The 22,429-nt window shown below is 34.4% G+C and overlaps 1 protein-coding gene across 2 annotated transcripts in view; it reads left to right on the forward strand.

Moving 5' to 3' along the window:
* The window catches only part of lace (serine palmitoyltransferase long chain base subunit), a 151,630-nt gene that overhangs the window by 118,711 nt on the left and 10,490 nt on the right, over positions 1 to 22,429 (forward strand). For both annotated transcript variants that reach the window (XM_069821867.1, XM_069821868.1), the window contains exons 2-9: positions 40 to 260; positions 2,460 to 2,633; positions 6,127 to 6,281; positions 11,784 to 11,929; positions 12,019 to 12,237; positions 13,803 to 13,966; positions 16,681 to 16,842; positions 20,692 to 20,818. In XM_069821867.1, coding sequence (XP_069677968.1) covers positions 40 to 260; positions 2,460 to 2,633; positions 6,127 to 6,281; positions 11,784 to 11,929; positions 12,019 to 12,237; positions 13,803 to 13,966; positions 16,681 to 16,842; positions 20,692 to 20,818 — 1,368 coding nt within the window. The remainder of the gene's footprint in view (positions 1 to 39; positions 261 to 2,459; positions 2,634 to 6,126; positions 6,282 to 11,783; positions 11,930 to 12,018; positions 12,238 to 13,802; positions 13,967 to 16,680; positions 16,843 to 20,691; positions 20,819 to 22,429) is intronic.

Genomic DNA, 22,429 nt, shown 5'->3' on the forward strand with positions numbered 1-22,429 from the left:
TGTTATTAATTGATTATATGTATATGTTTATTTCTGCAGTATCCAACCTGAATTCGAGCGTGCGCATACCGTTCTTCTCGAGAGTTATGACGCCCAATCCCCGACTGCGGCGCTCGCGTTCTACATTTGCTTCTAACATGGCTGCGAACGGTGTGGTGTGCTCCTCGAAGACAAATGAACAGAATGGCAAACGAAGTCTGAATGAAGTGAATGGGAAACTGAATATAACATCAGAACCATTAAAAAATGGACAAGTATTGGTATGTATTGAATTAAGGAAATAAAGTAGAGGAATCACACTGCAACAAGTGTGCCGCTGTTACCAGGATGGTATACCGCTTTTTTAAACTGTTTGTCAAACGATACACATGTGCAATTATATGTCGAATCTTGTTATCATCAATTTCATTTCTGAAGTTTTTGAAATTGTGTTTGAATGTGCTTAGCAATGCTGGAAAATAAAAATGTAAGTGATTTTGAACTTGACCTAGTCTGAATCGTGAGAGGGTGTGGTAACTTTTCCAAGGGCCGTATTTTGCTTCAGGCAAAAAGGGGCTGGTCTAGCCTCTTGTTTACCAAGACGACCCTTTTACAGAAATAGAAATATGAGAAAATGATGAAACGTTGCATTAAATTAAAATATATATCATCATTGTAATATGTTGTAGGTATAATTAATGTAAGTTTCCGTACACAGTTTGCATATAAAGAGCCGGTATTTAATCTAACAGTTTTTATTTTAGTGTGTATTGGAAGATTGTTAGTGTAATCGTTTCGCATAAACGGCGACAATTTCAGTAATATAGCTATATTAAATTTTAACTCTTTATTGATAAAGAATGAATGCTAGTACGTGACAGGGCACAAGGCTTTTTCGGTTTATATCGTATGGAATTTCGCATTCCTGCAGTACCGTAGCTATCTTAATTACAGACATCAATATGTTATATTAGTAATTTAGTTAACTATGAAAATCATTGGCTAACAAATAAATTATTACCGTAATAATATGTTCCTAACTATTGCAGAATGAATCTAAATGGGCGTTGCGTGAGAATAGTGATTTCTATCTATTTATTATCCCAGAACTTTCTACAGTGCTGTATTTTTTCCTTAACCAAACAAAATGTCATGTTCATTTAATTTTTTTCCATCGTTGTTCCCTACCTAATGTACCGGTATCTGAATCTTGTAGTCCTTTCAGTTGCATATTTTTCTTACTCCGTCCATCCAATTTTCATTAGGTCTTTTTTTCCTGTTCCTTTCTTCTGGTTGCCAGAATAGTGATTTCCTTAAAAAAAAAAAAAAAAAGAGCAATATGCAACGTATAGTATTATAAAACTGCCTATGTATATTGTCCTCCTTGTTTAAATTTTAAACAACCCCGGTTTTAACAGTTGAGCATTGCAGAAATGTAGACTTTTATGTTTATAAAAAACTTTCACATTGATATCCTGCAAAATCTTGCGTAGCCTACGCGGTCTAAACAACTAAAATATAGGCCTAGTAAGGATAGTTGTTTAATAATGTTAAAAGCTTCGTGAGACAGTAGAGAAAAATAATTGTAATAATGTAGTTGTGGAGATTGTGTTTGTTATTGTCACCATGTTTGTATATAGGCTATAAAACAGGACTTCTATTTGAATTTGTTGGTTGCCTATTTAAAATCCCATAATATGTCATTGTATTTAATGTGGTTATTCTTAATTTCTGTAATGCAACTTCGCTGTTAGTAAAAAAAAAAAAATCATTGGGTTTTGTATAACACGCGACACTGAAGATTTTTTGACGAAAAAAGTGGGAAAATAGCCTAATTGCCAGGGCGAAGGTAGTTTGGAATTTGTATAATGCATATAGGGCGTCGGTTGAAATGAAAAAATTTAGAAAATAGCTAAAAATTGGAAAGAATTGATCGGTGTAGATAACCTGAACGTGATTCTTTAACACGTAAAATAAAGAGGTAGAACACTTCAAAATGAATGCGAAACGCACATTTCACTTCGATTAATACATGCAAGGCATATCAAAAACCTAAACTAACCTAACCTAACCTATCCCAGATTCATATATGCAAGGCATACTAAAAGCCTATATTAACCTAACCTGTCACAGATTCGTATATGCAAGGCATATAGAAAGCCTAACCTGTCAGATTTCCGAATGGTTGAACTTAAAAAAATGCAGAAGTTTAAGTGTCGCATACTATAGAAAAACCAAATAATTTTTTCCACTCCACGTGATAGAACAGAATGTTAATAAAAACGAACGAAAATGAACTAGCTTTTCAGAACTTTTAATCTTGTATAGCCTATTTCAATTGTTTGAATAGTGTAGCAAACCAATTCTAGTAATATGTAACAACTATTTGTAGGAAATTCCATTTCTTGTTACCATTAATTTAGCTTTTCGTGAGCAGCATATTTGAAGAATTTGCCCATTAATTTTTCTTTCATTTGTAGGGGACAAATAATATACCGCCAAAGAAAAAACCTGAGAAGTCTAAAGAAAGTTTTGAAGAGGTTCCACTGTATACAGCGATGATGACATATCTTGGATTCTACTTGCTGATGTTCCTAGGATATTTGAATCAACTATTCTTCACCCCTAAAGTTGCTCGGGAAAGAAACAGAGATGTAAGTACATGGTAATCCACTTTAAAGTTACCGAAAATGTTTTAAGCATGAAGTCTTTCAGTTTCTAAAATTGTGATTAAACTTCAGCTTTTCAGAAATATTAATTAGACCTATATCATCAATACACAAACCTGAATGCTTACAAAAATTAATTTTAAGTATTTAGCAGTCCTTTATTAAATTTTTAAATTTAGCATTCACATAGCACCAAAAAACTTGATTTCTTGTAATTTTAATTTAGTTAGATAGGGTTTGTTTGTCAATCCAGACGTTTGAGATGGGCAGGGCATGTAACACATATGAGCAAATCCAGAAATGCATATAGAGTGTTAGTTGGAAGGGTGGAGGGAAAAAGACCTTCGGGTAGACCGAAACATATATGGGAGGATAATAAAAAAATGGATTTGAGGGCAGTGGGATATTTTTGTAGAGATTGGATCAATCTTGCTCAGGATAGAAACCAATGGCGGGCTTATGTGAGGACAGCAATGAACCTCAGGATTCCTTAAAAAGGCATAAGTAAGCAAGGGTTTGTTACATTAATTTGAAAACAAAAAGGTTCCAGAGTAAGCAACTCCATTTGAATTCAGTTCAATTCAAGGGATCCCATTGTAAATGTGGGCTGCATTATTACCGTATTCCAAATTGCATTTAAAAGTATTGCTATTATTCTAGTGTCAGATTTAATTATATTAGCCACGTCAACAGGACAGAGTAAGTAAATAGGGAGCAAATTTTTCATTTGTCTTTAATAAGAGGCCAATATTAATAATTATTTAATTGAAGTCGAATGGAGAGTGGCAGATGAAAGAGCGAGATGAGAGGATAATAATAGGAAGGAAGAAAGTACCATGGGAGAGAAGAAAAACCATTGCTTTTATTTATTTAGCATATACAATATTCATCTTCTGTAACACGACAATTAGGTGATAAATTTGTTGCTGTTTAGTCAACTGTTCGAAGACAGGTCTGAACCTCACAAGTGATACCAAGAAGGCACCACTTATGAGGCAACTAGGCCAGGAGATAATGGGGTAAGGTGGCTGGTTTCTTTCCCCCTCCATTGCATACATCGCTGACTAGCTACATATTACACTATTCAGACTTCAGATGCATACAAACAGTTTTTCTTCTTCTGACACATATTGTCAAGTGAGATGTTCTGCTTGACAATAGATGTACGTATCAGCCAGAACCTCAATCAGAATTAAAAATAAAAAAATAATATATTCCAGGTCATTAAAATGGTGAGATAATGTTAAATTTCAACTCTGTTTAGCATTTTATAGAGGCCAGCACAGTTTAAAAAGTTTAGTTGTTATTTTCTAATAATGAGGTTTTTAATTAGATATCATATAACTATGTAGGCCTAACATAAGGTCAGGACAGTTATTTGTTTAAAACATTTCAAATGAAAAAAAACAAATGTAAGAATATGCATATTTTGAATAAAAAGAGAAGGTAATGTGGCATTTCTGGGCGGAAGAGAAGGCCTACTGGCCTTAGCTGTGCCAGATTAAATAAATAAATTATTATTAATTATTAAGTACTTATTTTCTTAAAGTTACAAGTTAAGTGGAAAACATTGTGCTTAACTGCATGTACGCATGCATAATAAAATTGTGACACAGAGTGAGTTCAGCCTCTCTTCATCAGCTTATCTAACAAGATAACTGACTCATTGTACAGAGCATGATAAGCTCTGTGGCATTAGTATTGCGGAATGCACAAATAAAATAAAATGATAGGTTCATTTCACATTGTGTTTTCAGCTAAGATTTTACAATTGAAGCTACACCTGCTATTTCAAAATCAGAATAGAGAATTATATTTTAAATATGTCTTTGTCTTTATATAATTCACTTAGGTTATTAAAGTGTACAATCTGCACAGTTGTAGAGTATTGATAACAACACATTAATAAAGTATAGGTATTAATGCTTGTTTGCATGTCATGCTCTGTTACTCGTAAAAATAGATTTGCAGTATATACAAATATCTCGAAGCTGCCACGGTGGTCTCGCATCTAGAGCGCTGGACTTATAATCCTGCGGACCTGGGTTCGATCTCTGGTGTACCCCCAATTTATTAACTTGTGTTGAGGAAGCCCGTGGTTCAGATAAGATAGGAGTTTTCTCTGGAAAGCTTCGGTTCCCTTGTGGCATCCCAACAAATCTCCATAACCATCTCATTGTGGGTGTAGTGTAGACCAGTCTCCTATGGCGCACCCTGTCGGTAAATTGGTGAATAAGTACCTGCCATTGGTTAAAAAAAATAAGTAAATAAATATTGCGAACTTTTTCTGGACGTTCAACTTTGCTGTTCACAAAAAGTTCGTGATGGTAATGTTAATATGAAGTGTATTTGCTTAAATATTGCTGTAAATAAATTAAAATAAAGCAGATTTATAAAGACACCCATAGGTACTGTAATATAAAACAAATGTTCCTTTTTAATTCTTTTTGCCACTTATGTAGGAATTATTTGTTCTTTCCTACTTCTTTTCAATTGTCTACTAGGAATATGAAGTAAATAATACTTTATATTACAGAAATATAAGTATATATGTAATTAACGCCATTATTACGTGCAAAATTGAAAACTTCCATATTAAGAAATCAGTCAAACAAAATTATTTTTACGAGTCTAGTAAAATTAGGTAATATTATTAGTGTGTTTATAAATCAGGCTCCATAGTAAATTCTACCAGGAGACTGTCTGCCACACACAGTACAATGTACAATAGGTTTATAGTAGATTTACGGACACCTCCAAAATCTTCCATCGTTTTCAGTATGCCTACTACCAGAGGAAAAATAGTGCTGCGTAACTAGTAACTAATGAGAGATTCAACAGAATGTTTTCAAAAATAAAAAAAGAAATCATTTATCTTTTCAAATAGTCTTTAAATTCAAACTCTAAAACACATATTTTTGCACTATCTTGTTTTTTTGTTGCATGTTGTATCCGAGTTTCAATTTTTCGAAACAAGGTTAGGACTATAAGCCTAATCTGAAGGTTAGGACTGTCTGCTTCGAAAGCCTCAATCTGTTTTAAAACTTATGTTCATTTATGTATATTTCGAAGTGGTGCACTCTATTTCGAAACATTTTTGGCCGTTGTGTAATATTAATCACTCACATATAGTCACTCATAAGTTCTTGGAAAACATCTGCAATATCCGTTTGTATTTTGGGAACCGCCATCTTGCACTGTTGAGCCTTGAACTGCAGTCAAGAGGAGTTAATTGCAGTTTAAACGACAGAAAACTGCTGATCAAGCTAAACTAAAGTTAACTCAAGATTAACTGGTAGTTAAGGTTTATAATACGAAGCAGAACGGAAAACTTAAGTTTAAACTGAACGTAAGGTTTAAACGGCATTTATAATACCAGCCCTAAAGAAATTAAACAGAATATAGACGTATATAAAAGTCAAGCATAGCACTTCTTCAGTTTGAACATGAAATTAATGAAAATATATTTATTTTTCAGGGCTATGTACCATTATTTGATAGGTTTGAAAGTTTCTACTTACGTTATGTATATCGGCGGGTTCGTGACTGTTGGAATCAGCCTATAGCCAGTGTTCCAGGAGCAGAAGTTGTCCTTAAGGATAGGGTAACTCAAGATTATGGATGGACATTTGAGTGAGTATGATAATTAATGAAGGACTTTACTGAAATTCACATAAGAAGAAAACGACTTTCAGGAACAAGACTGACACATTATTAACACTTCCAGGATCGTATTTACCATTTAAATACTATCTCATATTAACATTTACATTCTTATTTCCTTATACTCGATATTTTCTCAGGAAGAACTCTCCAAGGTTAGTCGCACCCATGATGAGAAGAGTCGAGCCCACATTGTGGTATGTCTGACTGTTCCTACACAACATACAGCACAAAATTGACATGTCCACATTTGTACACATATACGCTTTTAAACGGGCAAGTGGTCTTGTAGTACTGCATTCAACATGGGAGTGTGTGCATTAGAGCCTGTAAGCCTTACTTTGTTTTGGTGTTCGTGTTGTTTGATAGTAGATTTTACTGTCCAGTCCAAGTGTAGGCCTATATATTTAATCATCTATAAATTAAACACTTCTTCTTGCTATACTTTTTCACCTTATTTCTCTCTATTATTAAGTAGCTTGCAGAAACATTATTATGGTGGATGTACATGCATTTTTTAAGTATATTCGTTGGTAATGTGGAGTGATAATGAGTCCTCGGCATCAACCCCTTTGATTTGATTACACCCCCTTTGATTTGATTACCTGGTTGGGTTTTTCCGAGGTTTCCCCAACCAAAAGGCAAATGCCGGGTAATATTTTGGCGAATCCTCGGATCTCACTTCATCTCACTACATCTCGCCAAAATATTGTAAAAATTGCACAAAATTGTAGAAAATTACTAAATTGTAAAACTGTAAAAATTTGTAAGAATTGTAATTGTAATATTGTAAAATTTTGACTTGTTCCACATCTTAAAGCTTCATTGCTCATGTAAGATCTATGAAATAAAATAAATGAATGAATAAACAAAAATTATGTAAACTGCTACTATGTTCATTGACAATAGCAACTGGCAATGCAGTAGATGCAAATGTTCTGTAGAACAACTATAACAATATATAGATCTTTGTTACAGGTCTTTGATCTTTATGACTTCTAAGCTATTTTTAAATGGAGAGTGTGTAGAATTATGTGCTCATACAACACACACTCTAGGCACACCCAGCATTCTTGATTCATGTAATTTGTTAATGAAAGTTTGAGAGCGAGTTACTTACCAATGAATCATGTGCTTGGGTTTCCTTTTCGCAACTGGAGTGTTGTATCTGGATCTGATTTTCTATTCTGTACAATCGCTACCAAATATTATACAAATTCGCTATGTCTACAACATCTACATCAATGTCTAATAAATACACTTTATTTTACTTTCTACATGAATGACACGAAAGTGGAACCATAAAGATTAAAAAAATGTTCTTACAAGCAAAACAAAACTCAACCAGTGTGAAAATTCTATTGCTGTTGCAGCTTTGCAAAAACTTTTACTGAATAATGAATACTTCAATATTAATCAGAGTTGGGTCATTACTCGTAAAATATTATTTTATAGAATAATTATGTAACATACTTAGGAAATTATGCAGAGAATTATAGAATAAAAGTTTGTATAATAATGCATTATAAGAAAGATAATATAAGCAACTACTTATTTGTTTGAATATCATGGCATGTAGTCTTCCTATTTTCTTTATCTAGAAGAAACTTAAAAAGGAAATGGCACTTGAATGGAACAACTTACGGACCTGCAGAGTAAATGGGAAGATCACAAAAGACTTATGTATGATTTGAGGCTTTCTCGGCGTTGGTTCGCTAATATGTTTTCGCGGGATATCAGCCGAGTTAAGATTTTGGAATGCTCCAAGCTTTCGACTGCTATCTCTGCAGCCATCTTCAGGGAAGTGATGTCCGAACAGAAAGTCGAAAGGTTATATAGATGTGGCTGTCTCAGGTGAAACGGGATTGGTTGGCGGATCGGCCAATCCGGGGCCGGGAATTGTCATCGCTCGTAAGCTCCGCCCCTCCCGGGATTGCTGCGTGAAGTTTGGCGGGCGGCGAGCCCTGTTCCGCCGGTTGGAATCGGTTGCCGTCCTCGGTCCGTGATCTTCATGACCTTGATTGTAAGAGGGCCTGAGTTGGTCTAAGGCCGGTGTCCATGCCTGACTGAGCTGGAGTCCACTGTCTCTGTTAAAGTTGTTTTTCTCCAGCTTGATCTCTATGGCCTCCTTGATTGTACGATCCCAGTAGTGGCTTGATTTGTTAATGACCTTGGTGTGGTCAAACAGTATTTTATGCTCCTTTTCTATGCTGTGTTGCGCCACTGCAGATTTTTCCGGGTAATACAGCCTCATCTATATAACCTTTCGACTTTCTGTTCGGACATCACTTCCCTGAAGATGGCTGCAGAGGTAGCAGTCGAAAGCTTGGAGCATTCCAAAATCTTAACTCGGCTGATATCCCGCGAAAACATATTAGCGCACAAAAGACTTATTTTTTCTGACAGTGACCCACCGTCTATCCTCAAAATACTTCTCACCAGCGTTCATCCTCACACAATTTGTAAACGGACATGGAAAGTTTAAAAGTTACTTTGAATTAGAGCTGCGCGTTATCCCTTTCAAGCCTGCCTGCCCCATGTCATTCAGAATACGTATGATATTCCGCTCTTGACCATGTGAACAACAGGTCGAGTGCCAGCTTGCCTGGCAATGCCTGCTCTTTCTCATACCAAGCTTAGTATGACCCAAGCGAGCCCAATGGGCTGTTACGAAGCCTGTGTGTAGTTTAACTGTACGCTATGGATTCTCAACAAGTGCAAGATAAGTTAAGGTGCGGAGACTATGTTTTGGTTAATGGGAATAAGAATGGATCTGAAGCCTGGAAAAAATTCTTTTGTGTAAATGAAAAAGAAATACTAAAGCCAGAGGGTGCTGCGAAATGCAGTACGTATGGAAATATTTTAAAAGTGAAAACAGGTACCTCAGGCATGTTGCGTCATATGTTATGTAAAGTGGAAAGAAATGTTCAGGATAGCTAAAATATTTTGAAAACTGATAAAGATTTTTTTAGTGGAAATGTGCGCGAAAGACTGGAGACCATTTTATACTTGGAAGGGGATGGGTTCTTAAAGTTAGGACAGGGTCTATTGGATATATTTTTTTCTCCTTAAAAACAGTGTTTTTTTTACCTATTTCAATAATTGACTCCATCGTATTGGAGTACTGAATTCACCTAAATGCTTACTGTGCACCAGAGAAGAGGACATGGAGATGGAGCACGTGGCTAATTGTGAAACTCTTAGGACATTTGTGGACCTTCCATCAAAATATTGGGAAGCAAGAAGGATGATGACTTCATTGTTAAATCCAGAGCATTAGATACACACACACACACATAATTGAAGTTTTACGAGAAATAAACTTTGAAATTAACAATAAAATAAAAAGTTAATAGTTATCTTAGACATAACTTTTATATTTATTGAATCCAGTACTGACTGTGAAAGCTAACTACAAGTAAAACAAAACAAAGGAGGCACAATAAGAGCCTGCCATCCTAGAAGCAAGCTCATGTGGAACCCGGCACACAACACAACTCATAAACTTGCTTCTACTGTTGGGTTAAATACGCTCTTGCCTGTTCACCAGTCCAAGCAGGTCAGGCAGGCTGAATGTTGCTGTATGCACAGCTCTACTTTGAATGCATTCGCTCTCCAGAAGGATACATGTGTGGATGTGATGAATCATAACAAACAATTTGTTCATCTCTTATATGATTGTCGTCGTCATAGCAGGCAGAGACAACAGCAACTGGCAATGCAAATGTTCTGTAGAACAGATATAAGAATATATATAGATCTTTGTTACAGGTCTTTGGTCTTTATGACTTCTAAGCTATTTTTAAGTGGAGAATGTGTAGAATTATGTGCTCATACAACACACTCTAGGCACACCCAGCATTCTTGATTCATGTAATTTGTTAACGAAAGCTTGAGAGCGAGTTACTTACCAATGAATCATATGCTTGGGTTTTCAGTCTTTATTGTCATCTCACAGACTCCAAATAATCTGTATAATTCTGAAGAATGTTTAAAGAATTACGTACAGTATTACAAGTGCTCACCCTCTGTGCAAGTCTGAAAAATTGTTAAATTTCATTTATTTTAAATGTTCCTGCTTCTTTTGCACAATTAGATTTTCAGCAATTGGTCTTATGTTCACTATTGCTCAAGAAAGAGACAAGTCAAGAAAGTTGTTGCATATGTACCACATACTAAAGCTTAAATGTAATCCATGTGTTGAATACTGATAAATTGAATTAAGGCTATAGCAGATATTCTAGAATTGATGTAAACTGTAACATTTATTTTTATATAGTAAATTGAAATACAGACAGTACTTCTGTCTCCACATGTTCTTACTACAAATTAATATATAAAATTCTCTATTCTGTTCTTATAATATTCTCAAATTCATTCTTGTAACATAAATTAATTTTTCTATGCATTGATTGTATAATAATAAGCAATATTCTACTTTGGATATTCTACAGCAGGGATTCCCAATCGGTGTGTCGCACAGCTCCATGGTGTGTGTCGCGAAATTTTGGAATTGAAAAATAAATTTTATGTTGTTTTCCAGAAAGTTTCTTTACAACTCTTTTTTTGCAACGAAGACTTTGATATGGTACATTTTATTTTGAGATAGACTTTACCAATGAAACGTGAACACCTGCAGCAATGCTCAGTTCAGTTTTTCATTTTTTTTTTTTTTTAACATAAAGCAACATACAGAGAAACTTTGTGCAACCCACCAAGCGCAGACTTCACATTAATTTAAATGGGCGAGTTTTCAAAAACGTTAATAAAAATCTTTTAGCAGACATCCAAAATAGAAGGTTGGGATTTTTGGCGCATACTTCCCCCCCCCCCCTCCTAATGCCACTCAAGCTTGTTCTTTTAGAATTTTCGATTGCATTTGTTAACATCAACCTATCTACAACACTGGATGTCTGACACTACATAGAAGTTGTTCTCAGTGCTATTTTTCTGGCGGAACACACTGAAACGTCGTCCCGGCATCTTTTTGTTGCATTTTTCATCATGGAACCGAAATATGTGTGAATAACTATGTTTTTAATATAATTTTTCTTTGAATTCCGCTTAGATCTTGAAAGTCTTAGTTGGACAAAAAGGAGGTTAAAAACGACAAAATTCCCGTGCAGTGAATAGTAATCATCTTCCCGTCCGCTATAAAATATTCTACACAGAGTTCTACCGCCTTTTTCTCCAGAAGAAAAGTACTGGTTATATTATTATTATTATTATTATTATTATTATTATTGTTGTTGTTGTTGTTGTTATTAAAATCAAGTAAATGTGTCGCGATATCGTGGGCGTTCAGTAAAGTGTGTCGTCAGTCAAAAAAGGTTGGGAACCACTGCTCTACAGTATAATATACACGTATGTTATGTATTTTCTGACTCAACCCTGGATGCTACGTTACTGAAAAGTGTTAAATGGTTTCAATTCCGCAATTTCGCTTGTGAAACCTTATGTATTTTTGCACAGGTACACTGGATCTTATACCAAATGTTTGAATCTTGGCTCTTACAATTACCTGGGATTTGCTCAAGAAGAGGGTCCTTGTGCAGATGCATCTGTAGAAGCTATCGGAACATATGGTTGTGCTATGTGCAGCTCAGTTCAAGAGCTTGGTGAGTAATCTTTAGTGACAGTATCCTCCTTACGTTGTCCATTATTTTCTTGTTTTTGCATGAAAGTCACACAGTAATTTGTATTATAGGAACACATCCTCTTATCGTGGAATTGGAGAAGACAACTGCACGATTTCTTGGAGTAGAAGATGCTATTGTGTTTGGAATGGGATTTGCCACGAATGCTTTAAATCTACCAAGTTTAGTTTCTCCAGGATGTCTGGTTTTAAGTGATGAGAAGAACCATGCATCTCTCATCTTGGGGCTGCGACTTTCTGGAGCCACCATTAAAGTGTTCAGACATAATAGTATGTATTGATTTCATATTCATAAAGTACAGTAGAACCCCATTTATCCATAATAAAGGGAGCAGAACTATTTCGGATAATCGATGAGGAATATTTTCGGTAAAAGTGGGAAGGAAAGGACATCATTAAACATGTAAATTATAAACAAAATTTCAGTGAATTTAATATTGTAATTACACATCAATTTTACATTCAATAATCAGTTATCTTCTGTCTCTCTTTCTCGCATCATTTGCGAGCTGCAATATGTTGTTGTCGTTTTCTAATGCCAGGCATTTGACAATAAAGTCATTTGACCTCTTGCACTCCAATATTTTTCAAAGATATTGTCATGATCAGCCACTGAAGCACAGATTGCGAGTTGCAATATTACACCAGCACTTGATGAGTAAAATATCCACGGGTGTCACTTCACTACTCTCTTCAACATATCGCAAGGCCACCTGTAAGAACCTAGAAACATGGCCTCATTTATTTTTTCGAATTGAGTTTCTTTCATTGTTTTCTGATTTGGTATTTTGTAGGAATGTTCCAAAAGTTTGATCTACATTTAACCCAACCAGAGATGGTTGATACTCCTACTCCATAATTGGAAGCAACATTTTGCAAGATTGCGCCACTTTCCACTTGTCTCACAGCTTCTAACTTACTTTTTATGGATATAACAACACGTTTTCTTTTACTCAACATCGCACTCGCGTAACTAAAAAAAATAAGATGTACCGATAACGTGATAACTGCAATACAACCAAAATTAATTAGAAATTGGAAACTTACCTTGAATGCATACACCATAATCCTGTAATTCCCGCATAGGTGGGAAGAGGGAGGCAAAAGGAATGTCTCACTTAATGAGACTGGCCACACCTGGTTACTACACAAAACAAGTGTATGGAGGATGGAGGTGGAAAACAGATGTAGCATTGCTGTGAGGACATTGACACATAAACTTGTAGCCATGCTATATTTATTTTTTTATTTATTTATTTAACCTGGTAGAGATAAGGCCATCAGGCCTTCTCTTCTCCTCTACCAGGGGGATATAGGGGATGAATAAAATATTGCAGGGATAAACAAAACATTAGCTGCCCCCCCCCCCCCCCCCCGACATTGTTTCAGGTAAGCCGGATTTTGGTTAATCGAAGTTCGGTTAAGAGGGATTTTACTGTACTTCTAAATAAGGCGTGAATATTTTATTTTCATTGTATCAAAATCTCTGAAAACCAATTTTTTTATAGTGCAACATGGAATTTTACTTTAATATATTTAATTTTATAGAATGCATTGCTTTTGAATTTGAAATGGAGTAGTCCTTCCCCCCTAACTCCTTTTCACTTCTTTTCTAATACATTTTTCTTATAGCCTTACTCCCCTCTCTCATATAAGCATATAATGTGTTAGTTTGTCTATTGTCCATTTGAACTAAATTTTTATAATAATGTGAAAAAGTGTTTTTTTTTTCTGAAACGTGATTCCTTTCTTTAAAAAGAATAATTTCATTATATATATATTAATATAGTGCTGTATTGTTTATGTATAGAAAAACATGTAATTTGATTTGATAGATGTACGCAGTCTGGAGAAACTTCTTAGAGATGCTGTAGTATATGGACAACCACGCACCCGCAGACCATGGAAAAAAATTTTGATTGTTGTTGAGGGAGTGTTCAGTATGGAAGGATCTATAGTACATTTGCCAGAGATCATACACCTCAAGAAGAAATATAAGGTATTTATTCGTATGTTAGTTAATAAAATATAAACATTTAGTTATAAGCGACACATTTTTTTGCAACATTTGTGATACTACACAGTGATCAAGGGAAATCTAGTACTAAGATAATACCTTACATGAATGTTGCTCGTAGGGAAGGAAAACATCTTTTGTGCAAGATCGTTTGTATTTGCTTGGTTTCCGCACAAAACCAATCCGCAGAAAGTCTAAAAATTCCACATTCAGTATTCCCAACCTAACACACATAACAATTTCCCTCTTCTTACCGCTTAAGTGACATATTGATTTTACTGCTTTAGGCTTTTAACATATTATTTTTAGAGACGTTCAATATAGTAATAATTATAAATTGGAAACTTACCACTGCAATTTCACCTAAATTGCACTGTTAATTATTGTTTTTAAATATTTGCAAAAATTAAGTAAACTCTAAATCATTACATAACCTTACCGTTTGTTTTAAGTTCGCATTTATAGAATGGGGGGGGGGGGGAAAGACAGACGTATATCACGGCCTGCTGGAAACATTTTAAAGCAACAATGTTGAAGATAGATATTTTTGTTTTGCAAATTTGCCGTCATTGAATAGAAACCAAGATGGAGATTTCATTGCAACTAATTAGAAATTCCTCTTTCAGGTATGTAATAAACGATCTTCGCACAAAATAATGTACGATACACGAGCAGTATGTTTTCTTTCAATTCTCGGAAATTAGAAAAGCTCAACTACGATTCGCTTTTTCAAACTTTTCCTCGAACATGAAAACTTCAACATACCGCTCTTGTAACACATATTACTATTTATATGTGGCTTTCCAGATGAGTTACCCATATTCATACTTCACATCCCATAGAGATGTCAGTGATGTGGCCTGAAGTAAGGGGAAAGTTACATTGGCTTTCGTGCTGTCTTAACAAAACAATGATATCACTGTATTGTCAAATCATGTATGGGTTCACCTACGTCCTACTGTCCAAGTACAGATTGTTTAGCAGTATGTTTCTTTAACTTGTTCATTGATGTTAGCTTGTGATTTCTGAAGTTCAAATTATAGGTCGTATTATTATAATAAAAAAAATGTAGAGAACCTACCCATTATGAGGCTAGAAATGTAATAATCGCACATTTAATAAACATTTGTAATGAAACTAGAAACAGTTACTTCAGTTTCCATTAGAAAAGCCACTGCAAGTCCTGCAGAATGTGCCAGAGTGTCATGTCATACAGTAATAAACATGTTGTTGTTGTTGTTGTTTTCTAATGCCAGGCGTTTGACAATAAAGTCATTTGACCTTTTGCACTCCAATATTTTTCAAAGATATTATCATGACCAGCCAATGAAGCACAGATTTTGAGGTGTTCCGAATCCATTTCTTGGTTTGAGTTGCACAATGGGCAGTTAGGGGACTGATATATTCCAATTCTATGCAGGTGTTTAGCCAAACAATCATGGCCTGTTGCCAATCTAAATGCAGCTACAGACGATTTTCGTGGTAAATCGGGAATTAACTGTGGATTTTGATGCAGAGAGTTCCATTTTTTCCCTTGGGATTGTGTTATCAAATTTTGTTTGTTGAAGTCTAAGTATGTAGATTTAATAAATCTCTTCAATACGTAGATTTAGTACAGGTCTGTAAGTAGCAGTGCTGCCCTTCTTTGCTAAAGCATCCGCATTCTCGTTTCCCAGGATTCCACAGTGGGATGTTATCCATTGAAATACAATTCTTTTATTGAGTGATATACAGTAATAAACATACATAAAGAATTAAAATAGAAAAAAAAAAAATAAAATTACAAATTAAAATTTTACAGGAATAGAAAAAGAAATACTTGATGCTTAGCTTTGTAACGTTTTTCCACAACCTCTTAGGTTCTACAGCCTATATTGAAGATTGCACTTTCATTTTCAACTGACAGAGTTCACTACAGTATAAAAACAGAGTACATACTGTATGTGTTTATATTAAAACACTACAATAGGAAATAAAATGTAGCAACGTTTTTGTGCTTAACTATTCAGTTGCAAAGTACCTACCAGTATATTTCTTGACACTCCTGGGAAGAAAAGGCCTCGAACATTACTTAATATAATAAATTATAATAATAGGAACAGCAGTGTTGTTTATTAGAAACTCTTAAAAGTTCCATATGTGTTCCGTAAGTAGAATGTAACACAGTACAAACACTGAGTACGTTTTTAGAGTCAGCCACACACATTAATTAGTACTGGACCAGTCTTTTGATACATATTGTCTAATGGGCAGTTGTGATTACATGTCCCATTCTTGATGGGTTCATTCATATACCTGTCTCACAGTGTAAATATGTATGACAGATTAATGGAACTGAGTCAGCCTGGTTGGTGGAGTTGGTATAGCGCTGGCCTTCTATGCCCGAGGTTGCGGGTTCGATCCCGGGCCAGGTCGATGGCATTTAAGTGTGCTTAAATATGACAGGCTCATGTAGTAGATTTACTGATTTAAGAACTCCTACAGGACAAAATTCCGGCACACTGGCAACGCTGATATAACTTCGGCAGTTGCGAGTGTCGTTAAATAAAAAATGTAACATTTAATGGGACTGAAAAGTTACTGTTGTGTGCCTAAGAATTGTCTTAGTCAGTAATTGTGAAGATAGATATTGCTCATTCACACTAGTTGCAATAACAGTTTTTCTTATTTTGAATTGATACACGTCACTGTTGTAGGCCTACCTCTATTTGGATGAAGCCCACAGTATTGGAGCATTGGGAGAGAATGGTAGAGGTGTTCTGGATTATTACGGTTGTGATCCCAATGATGTTGATATTCTAATGGGAACTTTTACTAAGAGCTTTGGTTCAGCAGGCGGCTATATAGGTGGATCTAAGGTAATGGTTTATATTTCATATTGTAAATGATAAATTTGACAAGCTGAAAATGTGGTGCACTAAGTGACATTCTGTTTCAAATGGTAATATGATTAGTAATGTGGTAATGTTTGATATTTGATGCATAGACCAGTTATTGTTTTACTCAAAATTCCACTACAGAGTAAAACAGTATGTATAGAAGTATGACTTATCACTGTTACTACATTGCTTCCATTGTTCTAATATGTTTATTACCGGTAATTTGAAAAAGGAGTGATAATGAGTGAGTACATTTAGCAGTAAACTATCAGCTCTGTTTGGTAGCCATGTTAGGAAAACAATGCTATCATTGCAGTGTAAATAAAAATGATTAGTAGTTCGACATATGTTTCTGCATGCTGTTCCTGAAATTGAGTGTCGTGCTTTGCTATATCTGAAATGTGAACTCAAACAATGTTTCTTTAACAAAAAATGACTAAAATGGCCGTTCGTTGTACTTTTGCTCATAAATGGACTCTCCAAGATAAATGATAAATTATATATATATATATATATATATATATATATTTTTTTTTTTTTCAACAACATCTTGGAACAAAATCCTGCTGTCTCTCTTCATTTCTTCCACAGGTGTCTATTGTATATATTTTCGTAGTATGTTATACTTGAAAGTAACTTCCATAGAAGACATCATACACTCTCAATTATATTGGCTCATTTACCATTGGTAGAAGTCATTATGAAATGTTGGAAATATTTATTCTGGTGTAAACTATGGACCTTCCAGCAATCCGTGACTGTAGATAGTCTGCAGTTCTTGGAATGTAGGCTTTTATGGCTGACATCATAGTGATCAATGTTATCCGGGCTAAGAAGATCTTTGCACTTCCGTGTGCCACACCGCTGACAATGTCTGCTGGAGCAGCAGACGAAACGTATGGTAGCAACAGCGCCAACAAACCACGGCCCTTTAACCCGGATAACATCGATCACTAGTCTGCAGTTCATTGTGCTTAGCTATCACTTATGACTGATGTCACATCCTGCTTATGTTTCTACAAACCTCAAGACGAATTTTGTATCTTGCAAATCATATTGAGTACCCATTGCCCCTTAATAATACGATCCCCATAATATTTCACCTAACCAATCTTACAGTTTTTGACATCCATAGTACTTTGTGGCATTTGATTGTCTGTATAGCAATTTCCCAAGGACTTCACGAAAGTCCCAAAGATATGAAAACCACAAATCAGTTTGGCGTTCTTACACACATTCCATAAAGACAAACATTGCACAAGGAACATTTAATATGAATTGGAAAAAGCTCCATACCAAAAATCAATTGTTGCAATTGCCTGTTCTCACAAGTATTCTCCCATACAAATCCTTAAAATTTATAATTTTTGCCTATGCAATAATCCTTGTAACAAAAGAATAAACTTGATTTAACCACAGTACTATTTTCTGCTTCAAATCTTCTGTGTATAAACGTATGGACTTGGTGGTTATAGCAGAATAGAAGATTGCAGCATTGCCTAGTGAAATGATATAGCCTTTCTGCTGTTGAAAGCAAACAGTTACTGATACTTGGGCATAAATATTTTATTCTGGAATCTAATAGCTTGTTAGTCGAAAGATGATAAATTTTGTAATTTGTGCTGGAAGTGAGGGGGAGAAAACGTTAGTTTAAGCAGTTTTCTCTATGTGGATTTTAAAGACTGTAAATTATGTCTAATTGTTATTGAAATTTGTCATTTACATAGCCTTAGGAGAGAGACATTGTCAGAAAATTATTTAAGAAGGGATCCAAAGAGTTTGAAACTCACTACTGAAACAGTTTTCTTACTTTTGTAACATTTCAAAATTCTATCAAACTCATTTTCGACAATATCAGATGCTTTCATCTCAAGCATTCCAACTGCTTCTACAAGAATTTAATAATGTATAATATTTTCTTTTTGAAACACTCCCCTCAAATTCGATTAAATTTAATGCTGTATAAAAATTAGTTATAAAAGGTCCAGTGTTTAACTTTGTTTTGAGAAACAGACCCTGTCTCCTCTACCACAAACAAGTATGTTGCACATAAAATTTAAAAAAAGTCGACTTCACTGTTTTTATGATTGTTGTATTTGCAGCGGATCTAGTATTTCTAGATCTATAAAATATTTTTAATTGGGTAGGCTATATGTTGAATGGAAAAGTTAACTGAAGTCAACCTTTACTACACTTTCTTTTCAAGAATCTACTTCACATTAATTGGTGCCTGAGAAGAAAGATCTTTCACATCTTACAGTTTTTGTTTGTATAAGCTTCCAATCTGAAGCATATTTACTTTGCAATTATTGTCCTAAAATGAATATTTGTACGAATATGCAGTGAGTACAGTTTTTATTTTGCTTTGTTTCTTAATCAAATCAAAAAAAGATCATTGCAGCCTATATTGTGATATCACTAGATATTAGTGATAGATCATGGGAGATTTGGAGGTAGATCATACTATGTAGATCTATATAGGTATTTAAAAAAATCAGAATTACATTTGCTTTTCTGGCATATTAGGTTTCATTCTATGCCAGAAGTATTGGAATTAATTTCAGATAATGTTGGGTGTGATAAGATCATCTATTGAAATAATCTCATTTCAGGAAGCTAGCTACACTATGTACTTTATCAGTTGGTATTGTAACCTTCTTCAGTTTGCCATGGAGTTGCTGTATCACTGTTGTTTTCTTAGATTATGGTGGTTTCATAGCAAGATACAGAAAATCTGTCACTTCTTTTATGAATTGGATAAATATTTTTATTGGGGTCAATAGGAAAAGAATGTATTGTGCCATTAAGTACCATAAGAAAAAGTTTGGAATGTCATTTGTGCAACATTCCGCCCAGTAACAACAAATTTCTCTGCTAAATAAAGTTTCGTAACATAACTTTCAGTTCGTATTTTAAGATACCTTTTATTTATACATAACTCACCAACTAGATGAAAATTTTTTAAATTTTGTGTGTGTGTGTGTGTGTGTGTGTGTGTGTGTGCGTGCGTGCGTGCGTGCGTGCGTGCGCGTCATATAAGCAGAATTTATTCTTTTTCAGTAGATCATACCAAAAATTGTTTTTTCCATTTCAAATGATACTAAAACCACAGTCTCCTATATACAGTCACGAAGCTTGAGTTTTGAGGGTGCTAGAAACAATAGACTATGACGGTACTATTTTGCATTGCCTGTAATGAGGCGATATTAGCGATCCTAGTGGTGAGCAACTATCTAATGTTTGCATATTTACTACGTATTGAGCTTCACGACTGTATATACTAGACTGCTAAAACCTTGATTTGCATCAAATTATCGAAATACAATACTTTGTTTCTCTCTTCCTCTTATTACAATACCTTAGGAATAGATAATCCCCTCTTAAGGCTGTCTAAAGGGCTTCAGATCCATTTACTTTCTTCTGTGGAGTCCCACATTCCCATCATCACAACCTGTTCTTTTATTGACATCTATACATTAGTCTGTTGTTCGTTATTAGAATCTCTTGCATGAAATCAAATATATTACTGTCTCCGCTTCTTATAGTGAGAAAGTAAAAATGGATACAAAATGTTTATACTTGCTGATTCAGAGGTTTATATAGATAAAGGAATGTGAAGTAGGAAATCTAAATGATGCTGAATTGTTCTTTATCATCACCTGTTCATTGTACACAGAAATAAAATAAAAAACGTGAAACATGAGATTAAACCAGTAAAAGAAGAAATTTAAAAAAATATGCAGTTTGGATGTCTTTAATTTGCATTAATTTTTCTTCTTTCTCGTATTTTGAGTAATACTGATCTAATAGTAATGGGTTTTGTTTCAGCACTTGGTGAATCATCTGCGTGTGAATAGTCATGCTGATTGTTACGCTTCTGCAATGTCCCCTCCTATCGCACAGCAAATTATCACTACAATGAAAATAATTATGGGCGAAGATGGCACTCTTGACGGTATGTGTTTAGTAAACATTCCTTTTTATGACGTACCAATTTTATAACATGTAGGAATTGTCTTGGTTAATTTGTCATACTCTATATTTAATTACGAATAAAGGAAATATTCCGAAAAGGAGGCAGTTGTACAGTAAAACTTCATTTATACGTTTCTAGAAAAGAATGCATAAATAAGTGAGAGAAATGTATCACTGAAATTGCATTTAAAAACATTTTAAGACTATGTAGGAAGTTCAAGGTAAATCAATTTAATAAAATATTCACAAGAAAAATTTATAACTTCATAGTCAAGCCATCTTTCAGTCTGTAATACAGCACTCAAATTTATAACACATATACTTGAAGAATGTTAGATTTGTAGGAAATCTTAGCTGCTTAGACCCAAAGCAGGCTCATATCTTATATTTTCAAATCAAGTTTACGAAATTGACTTAATGAACAGCACGTGCCTTCATTTAATAACATGTGATAATATTACAATAAAAAATCAGTTATTTTGGACTTTGCTTTTGTTTGCTTCTAAGAAATAAACCATTGTCTTAAACTATGATAACTCTTTGTACTCTTACATTTTCACTGCAAACCTAATGATAAGCAAATTAATTTAGAACATATAAATGATATTTCTTATTTTCAGGGTTTAAAATACGATCGTGTAAGTGTGAAAAGCGAATAAACAAAAAACCTATAACCGAAATAAACAATCGTGGAAAGTATAGGAATTGTGTCAGGACCTCAGAAAAAAACGAATAAGTGTGAAAAACACATAACTGAGAAACATATAAAAGAGGTTTTACTGTACTAATCAAGAAGTCCTATGCGTGTGACTGTGACATATTGTCGATTTATAACTATTCTCATGAAAGGAATATGGTATGTGTACATTGCATGATATCATGAGTGTACTGGAAAAAGTTGGTCTCATTGTTTCCTATGCAGTTACGAACTTTTTCTAGTAAGCCCATGATATAAAAACTGGATCAAGGCATTGTCACTATCTGTGTATTTGCATGACTGTTGAAGAATGGATCATATTGTCAAAATTAATTATCCACATAATGTTACATGTAAATAACAAAAATGCACTCTTTAAGATTCCTCCAGTTCTAGACTTGTTTTTCCAGAATTTTCCCAAAAAGTTTATATGCCAGAAGAGTGTTTATTACGGTAATTTCTACACTTAACATATTTTAATTTAAATATTCTGGATATCATTGCGGTATTATTCATTTGTCCAGATTTTACACTTATATGTAAATAAAAAAAAAAGTAAAAGCAAACCCTGAAAAAACAAAATCTTATATGATTATGTCTTGTGACCAGAACGTAGTACGAAATGGAAATATAAAAATTGGAAATCTATCCTTTGAAAAGGTAGAAAAATTCAGGTGCCTTGAAACCACAGAAATAAATATAAATGACACTCGAGAGGAAATTAAACATAGAATAAAATGGAAAATGCCTACTATTATTCGGTTGAGAAGCTTTATTATCCAGACTGCTCTCAAAAAAAGCTGAAAGAATATATAAAACAGTTGCATTAGTGATTGTTCTGTATGATTGTGAAACTTGGACTCTCACTTTGAGAAAGGAACAGAGGCTAAGAGT

This window comes from Periplaneta americana, chromosome 3 (genome assembly GCF_040183065.1).
Source record: "Periplaneta americana isolate PAMFEO1 chromosome 3, P.americana_PAMFEO1_priV1, whole genome shotgun sequence".
Lineage (NCBI taxonomy): Eukaryota > Metazoa > Arthropoda > Insecta > Blattodea > Blattidae > Periplaneta > Periplaneta americana.